Source organism: Pygoscelis adeliae, unplaced genomic scaffold (genome assembly GCF_000699105.1).
Source record: "Pygoscelis adeliae isolate BGI_AS28 unplaced genomic scaffold, ASM69910v1 Scaffold49, whole genome shotgun sequence".
In the NCBI taxonomy this organism is placed as follows: Eukaryota; Metazoa; Chordata; class Aves; order Sphenisciformes; family Spheniscidae; genus Pygoscelis; species Pygoscelis adeliae.
The window spans coordinates 162,752-176,082 of NW_008825545.1; the positions used below are offsets into that span (position 1 = coordinate 162,752).

Genomic DNA, 13,331 nt, shown 5'->3' on the forward strand with positions numbered 1-13,331 from the left:
ACAGGCGTCCCGGGTCCCCGCGCCGGAGCGAGGGACGGGAGCGTTGCCGCGCCCCACGGCCGCCGTTACCACAGGGTGGTTTAAACGCCGGCACATAAAACGCCGATTTAGGGAGTTCACGGTTTTTTAAACCATTCCTGCGATACTTACTCTTAACGTTGTCACTCAATTTACGAGAAATAACACACTATTGCAGAAAGCAATAAACGGCGCTTGTATTGTGTCCCGATCTGCAGGATGTAACTGCAGTCTTCCCACAGTATCTGCAAACTAGTTCTACCAAGAGTAGACATCTTTTTGCTCTTCATGTTTTAAAAAATGTGATCAAGATCTTAGAAAAATACATATCAAAATGCAACACTTGTATCATTAGCTGTAGAGATTCAGTTGAACAAAGGCAGGTGAAAGGGAATGAGCTGAAGTATTTCTGAGAAAATGCTTCTTCCTTGAAAATGCTGAATTGTCCAAAAAAACATTTTTTTTCTTCCAGGGGAGAGAGAAGAATAGACCAACAAATCTCCTGTTCTGAAAAGTTCTGAAGCTGAAGTTTGGCCCTTCCCCAGTTTCCAATCTAAAATAAGTTTTTGGAGTTTGAAGTTTAAAGAAATTCTGAACTGGAACAGAACATCTTCGTGTTCTTCAACTTTTGTATGTGAAAGTGTTTGACATGGCTTTTAGTTTCTTTTGAAACAGATTTTTATTTCAAAATGTTTCATTTCCCATCCAGCAATAACTGAAAACTGGTACGAATGAGAATGGAATCACTGGGAACAGTTATAAAAAGAGAATTGTGAAGACATTTAGTTGTTCAAATTATGTAAAGTTGATCCCAGTAGCAACACCAGTATAAACATAATTTGAAGTTTTTGAAATCAAAAGGTCGCATTATTGAAGTCACAATCACAGAAAAGTGCTCTTGAAAATGAGCCCGAAACCATATCTGGAATGCTGCAAAACAAGGCATGCTATGGCTATTGCCTTGGGATGTTGATTTAATTTTGAGAATTCACATGATGTCAGCCTTAGGCCATTACCAAATCTCTGGGGGTTTTGGGGTTTTATTTGTTATATAGACAATTTACGTTTGAAAAGAGGGCAGAGCGAAGTCCTCTTTACGCAGCTTTATTCAATTATGTATTTGTAATTTTATATATGCAAAATATTTTTCTTTTCCCTCATGCCCTGTATAGTTCAGGAAATTAAACTTAATCATCACAGGTCTGATGTAGGAAATGCATACACTATAGCTGTTCAGCTGCTTTTCTTTCTTCTTGCAATTGACCATTACTCATTAGAAAAATTAAAAGAATAGACCATGTTAAGTGAATCCTTTAAATCAGATTACGAAATGAGATTTCATTAATCTGAAGGACCTGTTGCTAAGTTTAAACTCCCAGTGAAATGGTGGTGGTGGCGGCAGCAGTGCAAGCACTCTGGTATTCTGTTGAATAATATTAAAATGTTTTGGCTATTACAATTGCTCATTTCAGACACCTGTCTTCTGGACTGCTTTAACATTCATGCAGTCAAGCTACTGCATATGTGAGCCTGACTTGATAATGTCACAAATGACATAGGCCCCAGTTTGCAGTAATGAAGTACAGGAGTTGTTTTCAAGTGTCAGTCTTGAATAATTAGTGCCAATACAGAATTTGCAAGCACAATTCTCTAGCTGAAAATATGGATTTTAAGTATTTTAAAAACAGGAGGCAATTGTGAATGGCTCTTACTCTGTTTAGAGATTGACCATCTCTTTTTCTGATGATTTAAAAGGCAACATGAACAGCAACACATTTTCTTTTTCTTCTGCTGTGTAAAATTATTCTGAAGTGAAGTCAGTTTCTTCAAATTCCATCCTTCACTGAAAAGAACAGCAGTAAGAAAAACAGTTATTAATCAAGCTCATACCACAATTCCCAACCCCGTAAGAACATTTTTATTGGAACCAGACCACTGCTCTTGGCCATTTCTCCTGAAAGACAGCAAGGCATTTTCTTTCAGAGATGCCCACCTTTATCATTGCTTTTTCTGTTGAAAGCCAAAAGTCACTCAGTAGAGAAATGTTTCTAGACAAGTATGTTTGAAAACATACATACCTGCCTAATCTGATTCCTGTTCAAATGCAGTACCCAATCCTCAGCTATTTGTGGATGTACTTTAAGCATGACTAATCACTATTGAGTTAAGTGATTTGTGGACAAGTTAAATGTAAATAAAAACGTAACCTGATTCTGCACTATATTCAGAAAACACGTTAGCAATCAGAGCCAGTGCTCATCTTATTAACCATTCTTTAAGCATGTAACATTTTGGTAGTTTCATTTCAAAATTTTGGAATAACGGTATTCAAAGTTCCCACAGGTACAGTTATTATGCTAAGAAATTCAGTGCTTTCTGGCTCAAGTGGCAGAATTAAAAGCATTCAGAGTTTCATCCTTTTCACATTAGATTAATGTGCTCCCACTGACTTTAATATCCCACTGACTTACAGGATCCAGCTGTATTTTCTCATCTTTTCAGAAACTTGAATATATTCATAAGAACTAAAGATAAAAATAGACAACTTACCTGAACACTGAAGCATTTTCCATGCCTGCTGAAACTGGTCTCTTAGTATTTTTATTTTATTTACTTTTTCTTGGGTAGGAGGTACATAAACTCCAAAGTGAGGTGTAGAAGCACCCACTAATGCTTTGGCTACACTTTGCATTAAATTTATCTCTGTGTCCTATTTAAGAAGAAGAAGAAAAAAATACTCCTGTGAACTAAACTTTGTTTCAGTAATACATGAAATATTTTAAAACAAGATTTTGTAATTAAGTTGCTAATATTAGTAGCAAGAATGAGCAACTTTCAATTTTCAAATAAAAATGTGTCAAAATGGAGAATTTTTTTCTGAAAAAGGTAAGTTAATTTTTATCTCCTGTAAAACTTGTTTTTTTCAAATAGAGAAAGAATCTCAGTTTTCCTTTTGTGATTGAAAAGAAACAGTGCTGGGTTAAAGGTAGAAAATGTTAGGAGGGAAGGGGAGCATGGGGCTTGTTTACTTCATGCATCATTTACTTTCTGTACCTGGAGAAAATAGTGATATATTTTGCTTCATCAGAAAGTGACAATTTTTGGACTCCTGACAGTCTAAATCAATGTCATTTGCTCACAGAAATTATATTCTGAGGTGTCCATAGTATATGAGGATTATTATTAACATTTATTTTGAAGACTGTAACTCTATCTTATTTTTAAAAGATAGAAGAATTGAAAAAAAACTTCTAAAAAGCCAAACCCATGCATTAGAAAATCCCCACAGATTAGATAATTCTGTTACGGAGCTGCAGAGTACCAGTATAAAAGTCTCAGTCATTTCTTAAAGGTGTATGCCTAACTTCCTTTTTATCTCTGAGTTTACCCTTCAGTATATCAATAATTCTTTCCGTGTCATACTTGTAATCAGTAATGTGCAAATACACTATTTCTGTATACTGTATATCAATGTACAAATTATATTAGCTTAAGACAATTTATGTATCACCACTGTAAATTAAAACAACATTTGAAAAGACTACAGAATAAAGTATGTCAAAATCCACTTAATTGGCAGCTTAATGAATAGTATGTCTTTAATTGGATACTTGCTGGGAAACTAGAATAAAATTGCATACGTGAACAATTATTCATTGTTTCTCATTAAAGAAGAACTAGAAGGCGCAAAAGCAATCAAAAGTTACTGTTTCACAGAACACACAGAGAAATTGTGTTACTCACAGCCACAAGATGCTGCAGAGGCCAAGAGTGTAAGTTGAGTTCTTTAAGAGATTAGACAAATTCAGGGACGATACACTCACTAGCACTTATCACACACTGGTCTGGATACAGCCTCCGACTTCCTAAATTTAGAAATCCTTAACTTGGTAGCATATGGAAAAACAAAAACATATATTTTCTATTTCCTTTCCCAGGCTCTCTATCAGAAACACAAAGCTGGGGTAGATTGGTCCTCAGTTATGTATTATGGCAATTAAGTTCACTTAAAGGATATGTGCCATTTTCATTTATTTTCTGCATGATGGAAGTCGTGCGTGATAAAGTACAGCATGGGAGAGAGAAGGAGAGGAAATCTAGTGTTTTACGATAAACAGAGGAATGGGCTGCTTTCAATCACTTTTGACAGAATGCGGCCATATAATTAACAGACAACAAGTATCTCTTTTCAGGAGACAACGCTGAGCTGTGAATCCTAGGTGGAAAGGGAAGTTAATCCCCAAACTGTGGCAAATTGTCAGAACGGGTACTGTCTATAGACATAACCATGGGCTTGCATTCATGCCTCAGCTTCTCAATCATGCAGGCTGCCTACAGCTTGGTATGCATCTGAGTCTGGTCTTGTTCTCAGGCTGGAGAGAAACTTGGGCTATTTGCATCGTGAACTCAGGGGTACCAAAGACAGTGTAACAGCCAGTATTTTCTACTGGGCAGCTTGAAGCAGTTCATACCACGCACGCTGCTGCTTGATTTGAGTTCTGTCCTAGGCACTTTGAAGTACCACGGCTTAGCACCACTTCTTACCTCAATCACTGCAAAAATTCGAGACTCGGCTAATCCTTGTAGTAAAGCAAAAAGCAGAGAAATTTCACTTATTCCAAGGCTCCTGTTTGGTCCAACAGCTATTACTGTCAAGTTAGGTTGATAACTATATGCTACAGGAAGAATGAATCCAAGTACAGCAGAAAAGAAGTCATTTCCTCCAGCATCCTTTAACAACAATAAGAAACTGTTTAGCACAAATGTAAAGCTCCAAATTCCCAGATATAAAATAAAACAGTAAGGTGAATCTCAAAAAGCTTTTGATTTGACCTAGGAAACGGGATACTGATCTATTTTCACTGCAATTTTTATATGAAACATGCAGATTATTCATCTCTTCCTTAGTGTCTTTGCACTGCAACTCTGCCTTCTTGAAGATGAACTACAGTAGCTACTGCAGGTTTCCTCAAACCCATGCATTCTAATACACTGTAAAGATCTGTGAAGGAGTAGTACCCTGGCAAGGGCAAGGAAAGGAAATATTTTCAAAGGTCCAAATTGCAGTGAAGGGTGTAATTCGCAGCATCATTTTATGAATTTGTAAATATATTCTATTATTTCTGTTAAAAAAGTTTTTGTCTTACGTTGTTTCCAGAAAGTGAACCTTACCTCCTTCCAGTTCAGAGAAATACAGTGTTTGGAACTGGTCTTTCCAGACTGTTCTTTCTCACAAATATGTATCATGAGTATTTTTCTGTAAATAAAAACCACATCTGAGTATTTAACCAGCAACTTCCAATGAGATAAGAAGATCTTTTCTTTCATCATTCTTTAAATACTAATTCATAACACAGGAGCAAATAACTATTTGCATTACTACATGTAAACACCAATTAAAACTGAAATCCTTTTTAAGGTATTTTTAAAAAGAGTATTAAAGACTATGGGCAAATTACTTTTAAGAAAGAGGGGAAGTGGCAAAAAAAGTTACAGATAAGTAAAGATGACTTTCAATAAGGAACTCGGCATCAGCAGTATGTGCCCCTGCAGTTATAGGGGGGTACGCCCTATGCAATTAATAATTGCCTTCTTTATTACTTTCTATTTTCAATATTATATTTTCAGTAACAATCTAAATTTCAATTAATATAGAAGGATTATACTTTAAACCTACCACTAAACTCATAAAGCGGCATTTAAAGATAGCAGTTTGTCTTTAGAGATATATTTGGAGATGTTTTGTATTTTGTCTCAAGCTAAACTGAATGAACATCAGCTCACGACTGATTCCTTAGTGCAGATTTCATCATACATGTGGACACTTATGAACATTCATAAAGCCTTTGGGATTTGAATCCCTGAAGTAAAGAGAAACCTCACCCATCTTCTGTGTTCGGTATGATTTGCATGTCTCCAACAAATATACAAAGCACTCTGCAGAAAACAAAGAAAAATATACATGCATTTACAACTACAAGTAATTTTTTTCAATTAGTGCAATTTGTTTAAAGAGTTTGCATGTAGATTAGATGCATAAAAAAGAAGGTATGTTGTCTCTGAATTTGGTCCATTAAAAGTATAAAGAAAACACATTTATGACAGCTCAAGGGAACTTCTTTCCTCCCACCAAATACTGGGGAGAAAAAACAAAACCAAGAAAATGTCCTCAGGCCAAAGACAATCAAAATCTGACAAAGAAAATGTAGGCTAGCACAGCAGTCATCCTTACAAATGTTTTGCCTTTGGTAAGGCAAAAGGTTTTTGCTGGCATATGCAATATTGTCTGTACTACATATTGAAAATGCTATGCACATGGAGATGCTATTTGTTTTAAAATTAAGGTTTCAAGGTAATTTTTACATTTTGTCAAAGGGCCCCAAATGCAAAAGATACAAAGTCACCTTTGAAATCCAAAACGAACAGAATGTCTTAGTGCAACAGCAACAGAAACAGCAGCTGTCGGTGATTCTGCAATTCCATTGCATACCTACAAAATATAGTTTTCATTCAGAAGTAATTAATGCTGCACAAGATCATGTCGTTTTTTATTTGTAACAACTGTATTTGTACTTGTTTATATGTATCATTCAAACAAAGCTACAGCTGTATGAAAGGTATCTTAATGATCTATCATAGTAGGGTTAAGAAAATGTTGTCAATTCATTTTCTACAGAAAGGCCTTATTTGATCATTATGCCAAGAGCTGTTCTATTACTTCAAAAGTATGGTGCTATGCTGAAAGGCAACTGTAAAAACAGCTTCTGCAGGGGAAGGTCATCTTTACTGGTTCTCTCCATAGTCTGCAGATTGGATACAGTCAGTGTGCCAGCAGGCAAACTGCACCAGAAAAAAATACACCCTATGAAAAGGAGGTTGTCCCTCAATTCTAATTCTGACTCTTCCTTTAACCTAGGCAAGCTATTCCTTTCTGGAAAATACTATGACAGTATTACTCAATCAGCCCTTCAGTGTTTATTTGTGTTGTGTAGTGCTTTGAATGCTACATGAAAGCTAAGCAAAAAGATAATGCATGCTCCTCCTCCTCACTCCTCCTCTTTGTATTTGTCAACACAAAAAGCTCAGCTTAGCATCTGCAACTCATGAAAAGTTCTATTTCTTTTTGCCAGTTACCATTTTTTTTTAATCTGTTTTTTTTATTTGTCTCCGAGATCTACATACATGACTTCCAACAGCAAGAAGACAGCTTACAAGAAAGAGGCCATCCTGGCAGCTACTCTTCCTTGCAGGGCTGGTACTTTAAAGAGAGCTTTTCATTCAAAGGGAGAGACTGATTTATTATGATATAATAAACTTTTGTTTTCTTGTTTGCAGTTTTTCTCTTTGCTTCTCCAAGTTTTTATACATAAATACAAACGTGCACCCTCTAAGCCTGCCTCCTCTTCATTCCTGACCCTGCAAGAATCAAAATGCTGAATTGGAATTACTCTGTTCAGAATCACAGCATACAGTGGTGTTTTCAACAGCTCCACTAAAGCAGTATGTGCGCGCGCGTGTGTGAACCAAAATTTACTCTCAGTAAATTGTTGTACAAATAAAGGTAAGTGGGTGCAGCTGCACATAGCATGGCATCTTGTAATGAAGGGTAATGCAGAAGTAAACTCTGTCCTAAAGACAGAAGGCAAAACTCTGCACTGAGACAGGAAAATTTTTCACGTTTCTTGCTCAGATTTCTTGCTGCTGCTCACTGGTGCTTGATACACCACCTCCTGCTCCCCTTAACTGGAAGGGTGAATGCCTGGCTCACCTGTATGTCAGAGTGATGAGAATGTTGTTACTGACTCTCATGCTGTGACTGCAGAAAAGCAGGACAATGTCTTGTCCAAAGATCATTAAAAAGATGTCTGGGGGTTATCCCTAAATAGTTGTTTTCTCAGCTTGCATACTCACTCTTGTAGCTAAGCACATTCTAGCTGAGATTACTGGGGTCGTGAACTATACAGTAACTAATACCTGGATGACAATATAGTAGAAGCAGAAATCAGAGAAATCCAACTCTCCCCCTACCCCCCAAGATCAAAGCAGTTTATTATTACCTCCTTCTTAAGTATTTTATCTAGGATGGCCAACATACTGCCAAGAGAGAGCAAAGTTTTGTCCTCTTTCACGAGGTCTGCATAAAAGCCACTGTAAAATAAATTATATTTAGAACTAGGTTAGAGGCAATAATGCTTTCGAAGATGACACTGATAACTGTACTTCACGGTTCGTATTGATGGGGTACATTTTGTATAGGTGCTACACATTCATTCTCAAGACTCCAGCTCTAGCAGGAAGATGACAACACTGTTGCCTGGCAGTCTTGAGCTCTATAAACCTGTCTCCATTCTGCTCTGGAAAGTAGACAAAAATGTCTGACAATTTTCAGGAAATAGAGTTCTGTCAAAATTAGACTAAGACAAAAATTGAGCTTCTCAAATCAGACCAGTTTGGTATTTTTTTCAGCTAAAACTGAACACAGAGCTTTAAGGCACCTTCCTAGCAAAGTCTCTTTCTAAATGAATACATTTGCACTAACTGTTCTACCTTCATTGAAAGAGTCTCCTCTAAAAGTATTCTGATTAGTTCTTTAAAGGACTTCAAGGCTGCGAGTGATAACCAACACCAATGTCTTCATTTTTCAAAGAAAGAAACTCTGGCTATAATTGAGTAGACTAAGGCCAAAAAGTTGACCATGGCAGAGACAGAGCTAGATGACAGTCTGTACAGAGACCTCTCATCCTCAAAATTCTGTTGAAAATTAAATAGATAGGACCAACCTGACAAGAGCTTTTATTTCAGTTTTGTCCATTTCCTTCACCAAATGAACCGGTACAGGGAGCAAATGTGCTGAACCTCTAGAGTCAGTTGTTGTTGCTGTTTTGATGGGAGGCACAGGAAACAGAATATTTTTCATGTGCAGTTCCAAAAACCTTTCTACTTTGACAGTTTCATCGTTGTTCGTCATCTTAGATTCCTGTTCTGTGGAGGGATTTGTATTAGCCTTCTTTAGTAGGTGCGATTTGGTGCTCAAATTTTGTAAAAATGATGAATCTAGGAAAAAAAAAAAAAGAGGGGGTTCACACGTATTAATTCCTGAGCAGTGTGTTAATATTTGGTCACATTTATTTACAAAACAGAGTACATCTGTATTCATAGTATGCATATTTATTTCCATGCACTAGCTACAATGTTTCCTGCCACAGATGTTATTTTTCAGTGCTGCTACATTTGTTCTAATCTAGCAAAAGGTCATAAATGATAATAAATCTTATGCCCATATTTTTGACACAGAAAACAGCATCCTCAATCAAAGCGCTACTGTTTGGCGTGATGTTTGCCAGCTTCAGAAGTTCTTTTCAGACCAGCTGAAGACATGGCCTTGAATGAAGCCTCACAGTGCTTCATCAGTCACTTGATGAATAACTGGTAGTTCAATTATTTTAATCCACTGGTATTAATTTTGAATTTCTGTATGGATCCATTTACCAATCCCATTTGCTTGAAGAAAGAGAAGAGTAATTACCTTCATACATCAACCATTTCCAGTAGGGTTTATGCGCGGCTCTCACATTTTGAATAGATTCAACAGCACTACCAAAGAAACAGGATTAACAGTATCAGCACTAATGAAAATACAGGAAACAAAAAACTTACCTCAATGAAAAAGCAGAAACAAAAAATCCAACTGAAAATGAACAAGCTCTGGTCTATTCCAAGAATGCAGAACAGAAAGATAAAGAGAGTGAGAGTCAATCAGCAGATTGCTTAGAAAGGTTAGATTCAAGAGTCAAAAAAGGAAAGTGAAGAATACATGCAGTACGTACACACATTTACCCACATTGAGTGAAATCCTGACCCTGCTGTTGGAGGAAGCACACCTGTCTCTGACTTCAGGAGAGGCAAGATTTCACCTGTCTGTCTTTGCTCTGTCAGAGATTTTATCTACAGAATATAAAGATGTAATTAGATTCACTCAAAAGCAAGACTATCTGTTCAGGAACCAAGTAAATCACATTACCTGCTATTCTTTGCGTTGAAATCTCTTTTTTATCATCACTGGTATTTGCAGCACTATAGGCAAATGGTCCTATTATGTTTGCTATCATACAAACATAATTCAGGTCATGTTAAGTCCAGGACAAATGCTGTGTACTTGGAGATCATTTGTAAGGTGTTCAGGAGCTGGACTGATAAATATGAATACGTAATCAACTCTCTATTACCTAGGATGATAGCAACCTGGGATACTACAGTTGGTAGAGAAGAAAAAGAAGTGATAGAGGGACTATGGGATGTACTGGGAGCAAAATAACCAGCTTTACTCTATCACAGTTTACCAAACCCAACTGTGCCCACAGCCTGTTTGTATCTACACTGCTTCCCTGTCTGATCTGAGCTCTGAGTTTTAACTAACACAGCCAACTGGTAGGTGCTGCCTTCTTCCCACCAAAATGCATGAGGAGCATTACTGCTGAAAAAAGCACGGGACAACTACTGAGGTGGGAGAGAGACCGAGGATGGAACATGGAGATGTGGAGGAGGTGGTACAGACAGGTAGAGAGAAAGATGCTGTTCAGATGTGGGACTGATTCAGGCCCAACGTTCAGAATGCTTTACTAAGTCAGATTCACCACTGTGCAAACACAATCTTACTATCTCCAAAAAGAAGTTAGACCCGAAGTTTAATTATCTTGGTACAGCTCCACACAGTGAAGCGTTTTCGCACCCCAGGCCTCGATGCTCCAAATTTCAGAAACACAAGGAGTAATCAAGACTGGCTCTGCATAGCGTCAGCTCTCACTGGTGAGAGAAAGGTTAGCTCCAGCTATTGCTGTCCTACAGCAACTGAAGTGGCTCTGGAGTCTGAAGAACTAATCCTTGCAATTACATACTTTCCCCAATACAGGCTGTTATTAACTGGCATTGCCTTTATTACAGCAGGATTGTCTCTGCCTTGAGTGAGATGGATCTCTGCAGGATAACAAGGCCAAGGATAAATAGCATAAAATTATAAGCCACTAAGAAGTTCTCGCAACTTGAAATCATTTCAGAAACAGAAGTATACAAAACTGTACCTTGGATGACTTTTTGGAAAGCAAGTTATCCAAAGCAAAAAATAATGTATTATAAAGCATCATATTAAAACCTTGCTTCAGCAAAATGTGCAAAGCATGCATGTCGTTCGTCTTTTTGATAAATACATGGGTTGTTCTAAAATTCTTCACATGCTTACCTCAGGCAAGGTGCCATTTCTCCAGTTATTTCAGGTACAGGATCTCCAAGCAAAGTTTTTACAGTCATGCAGACTGATTCAGACAATGACTTTAAGTGGTATCCACCCTAGAAAAAAGTATTTTGTGTCACCTGAGGAACAAGTACTTGTAACATCTATCTGAATATCATCATGGAAAATAAATTAAACTTTTGAAATATATCTGAATTTACAGAAACGGAAGATGATATGCAAGTACATCCAAGTCAATGACTTTCAATATGAAAACTAAGTTAGAGGCTATTTGCTGAACTTCACTGGCATCCCATGATTCAACCCACTTTATCATGTTTCGATTCATTTTGGAAATCAGTCATGACTTTGCCATGAAAGCCCTGGAAACATACGCCTTCTCCATTCCTATCCATGGTATGCCATCTTCAACAATTCTTGTGGAAGATGCCTTAGAAGGCAAATACTATCACTGTCCTCTAAAATGTCTGTACGAGGGAAATCTCCCACAGCCTGACACTTGTAAGATATGGTTGTCCTAATGGTTTGGCAGAGTTTGGAGAACAACTGAAGATAGATTTAAGACTGCTAAATTGCAGATGGTAAGACTGCATACCACCTGTGGAGCGGTCACATCATCTGTATTAGGAGGGGATGCTTATCTGCACTTCAGCTAGTAGACAGAAATATCTATAATAACCTGCTGGAGAGAAGGATGATGGAAGAAAGGTCATGCAAAACAGTTGTCAAGTGAATCAATTCATAAACAGTTCACTTTTGGAGACCTTGTTGGCAGTAGTATTTCCACACACTTATTTACCTCAAAAGCCACCATTTTTCAGCAGAAATAGGGAGTTGAAATCTAGATTTCAAAAGGAGGAAACATTTTTAATTGTTTAAAAAAAAAAAAAAAGCTCTTAGAAAAAGTGCTTGCATAGAGGCTTTTAATCAAAAAAGGTGGAATTTAGTAAGGGCTCCATCACTAAGTAAGAATATATTTAGGTTAGAGGTTTCTTAAACTCTCCTGGAGTAAGACATACTTGCAAAAACATTGGTAATGCAGCTTATTCACTAAATACATTTTAATGAGTTGGGGACTGTCCAGAGCAGCAATCTAGTCACTGTTCACAAGAACTGAATATCTGTGGAGGATATGTTTTTTTTGAACAATGAGCATACGCTCCTCTGTTTCAAAATTTTAAGTTAAAAAAATCAGTTTTTAAGACATTCATTTCTTTTAATGTATAAGAGCATTGTCAAATCCTAGTCATTTTTGCATTCCTGACTCTCAAAAGAAAAATAAAAAGAATAAATTATTTTGTTAAGAAGCTTCACTTCCTAGCTTCTAGCTTGCCCTATATAGCTCTAATACAAAGACCCTTCCCCTGGGAGTACGTTTCCAAAGTCTTTACCTCTAGGATGACACACAGCTTTCCATTAGCTAACTGCATCAGGAAATGGGTAAGGTGGGCAAAAACCTCAGGAGTGGCACTCATCTGACCCTAAATCAAGGAAAAAATTTTGAGATAACACCCTGAATCAAAAACATTGGTAAAAAAAACCCCATACAATCTGAAATACAGGAGTCTGAGTTGGAATACTGGAACACTTGCTTCTCATTGTATCTAACAAAATGCTGAACCAACTGCTTTAAAGGAAGGTGCAAAAAACAACACAGTAATTACGCCTATGGGGTAATTTGTCTTTACATGTCTTGTAATATTTAATGAGCTGGGGTCAGCTTAAAGACTCAAACATCTATTTTTAGCTTGGTCAAAGTGCATTTCACCTAGCAATCACAGGACATTTAAGAGGTAGGAATATTTTGCAAACAGATTCATGACTGACAACACAAAGGCCACAAGAAGTTACTTACTTCAGGGTCTCCAATTCCAGAATCGTATCCAGAGGAGACAAGAACCAGTTCAGGATCAAACTGTTATAAAACAGAGAAAGTTGTAGCACATTCTTATGTCCCATTTTCAATTTTTTACTGGATTTCAAGTGTACCATGTTCAGCTGTTTTTTCAGCTACAATATGAACACAAATAAAAACTCTCCTTGAATAAAAACTAAGATTACCCTT

The 13,331-nt window shown here is 37.1% G+C and overlaps 1 protein-coding gene across 1 annotated transcript in view; it reads right to left on the reverse strand.

The window, feature by feature from the left end:
- Window positions 1–1,465: 1,465 nt before the first annotated feature.
- HDAC10 (histone deacetylase 10) overlaps window positions 1,466–13,331 on the reverse strand; it is a 20,188-nt gene continuing 8,322 nt past the window's right edge. The window contains exons 9-20 of the mRNA XM_009332017.1: window positions 13,122–13,181; window positions 12,658–12,747; window positions 11,255–11,361; window positions 9,545–9,612; window positions 8,799–9,072; window positions 8,076–8,166; window positions 6,423–6,508; window positions 5,902–5,955; window positions 5,191–5,275; window positions 4,564–4,749; window positions 2,569–2,728; window positions 1,466–1,861 (exon numbers count right to left, since the gene is read on the reverse strand). Of these exons, the coding sequence (XP_009330292.1) occupies window positions 1,845–1,861; window positions 2,569–2,728; window positions 4,564–4,749; window positions 5,191–5,275; window positions 5,902–5,955; window positions 6,423–6,508; window positions 8,076–8,166; window positions 8,799–9,072; window positions 9,545–9,612; window positions 11,255–11,361; window positions 12,658–12,747; window positions 13,122–13,181 (1,278 nt within the window). The 3' untranslated portion in view covers window positions 1,466–1,844. The remainder of the gene's footprint in view (window positions 1,862–2,568; window positions 2,729–4,563; window positions 4,750–5,190; window positions 5,276–5,901; window positions 5,956–6,422; window positions 6,509–8,075; window positions 8,167–8,798; window positions 9,073–9,544; window positions 9,613–11,254; window positions 11,362–12,657; window positions 12,748–13,121; window positions 13,182–13,331) is intronic.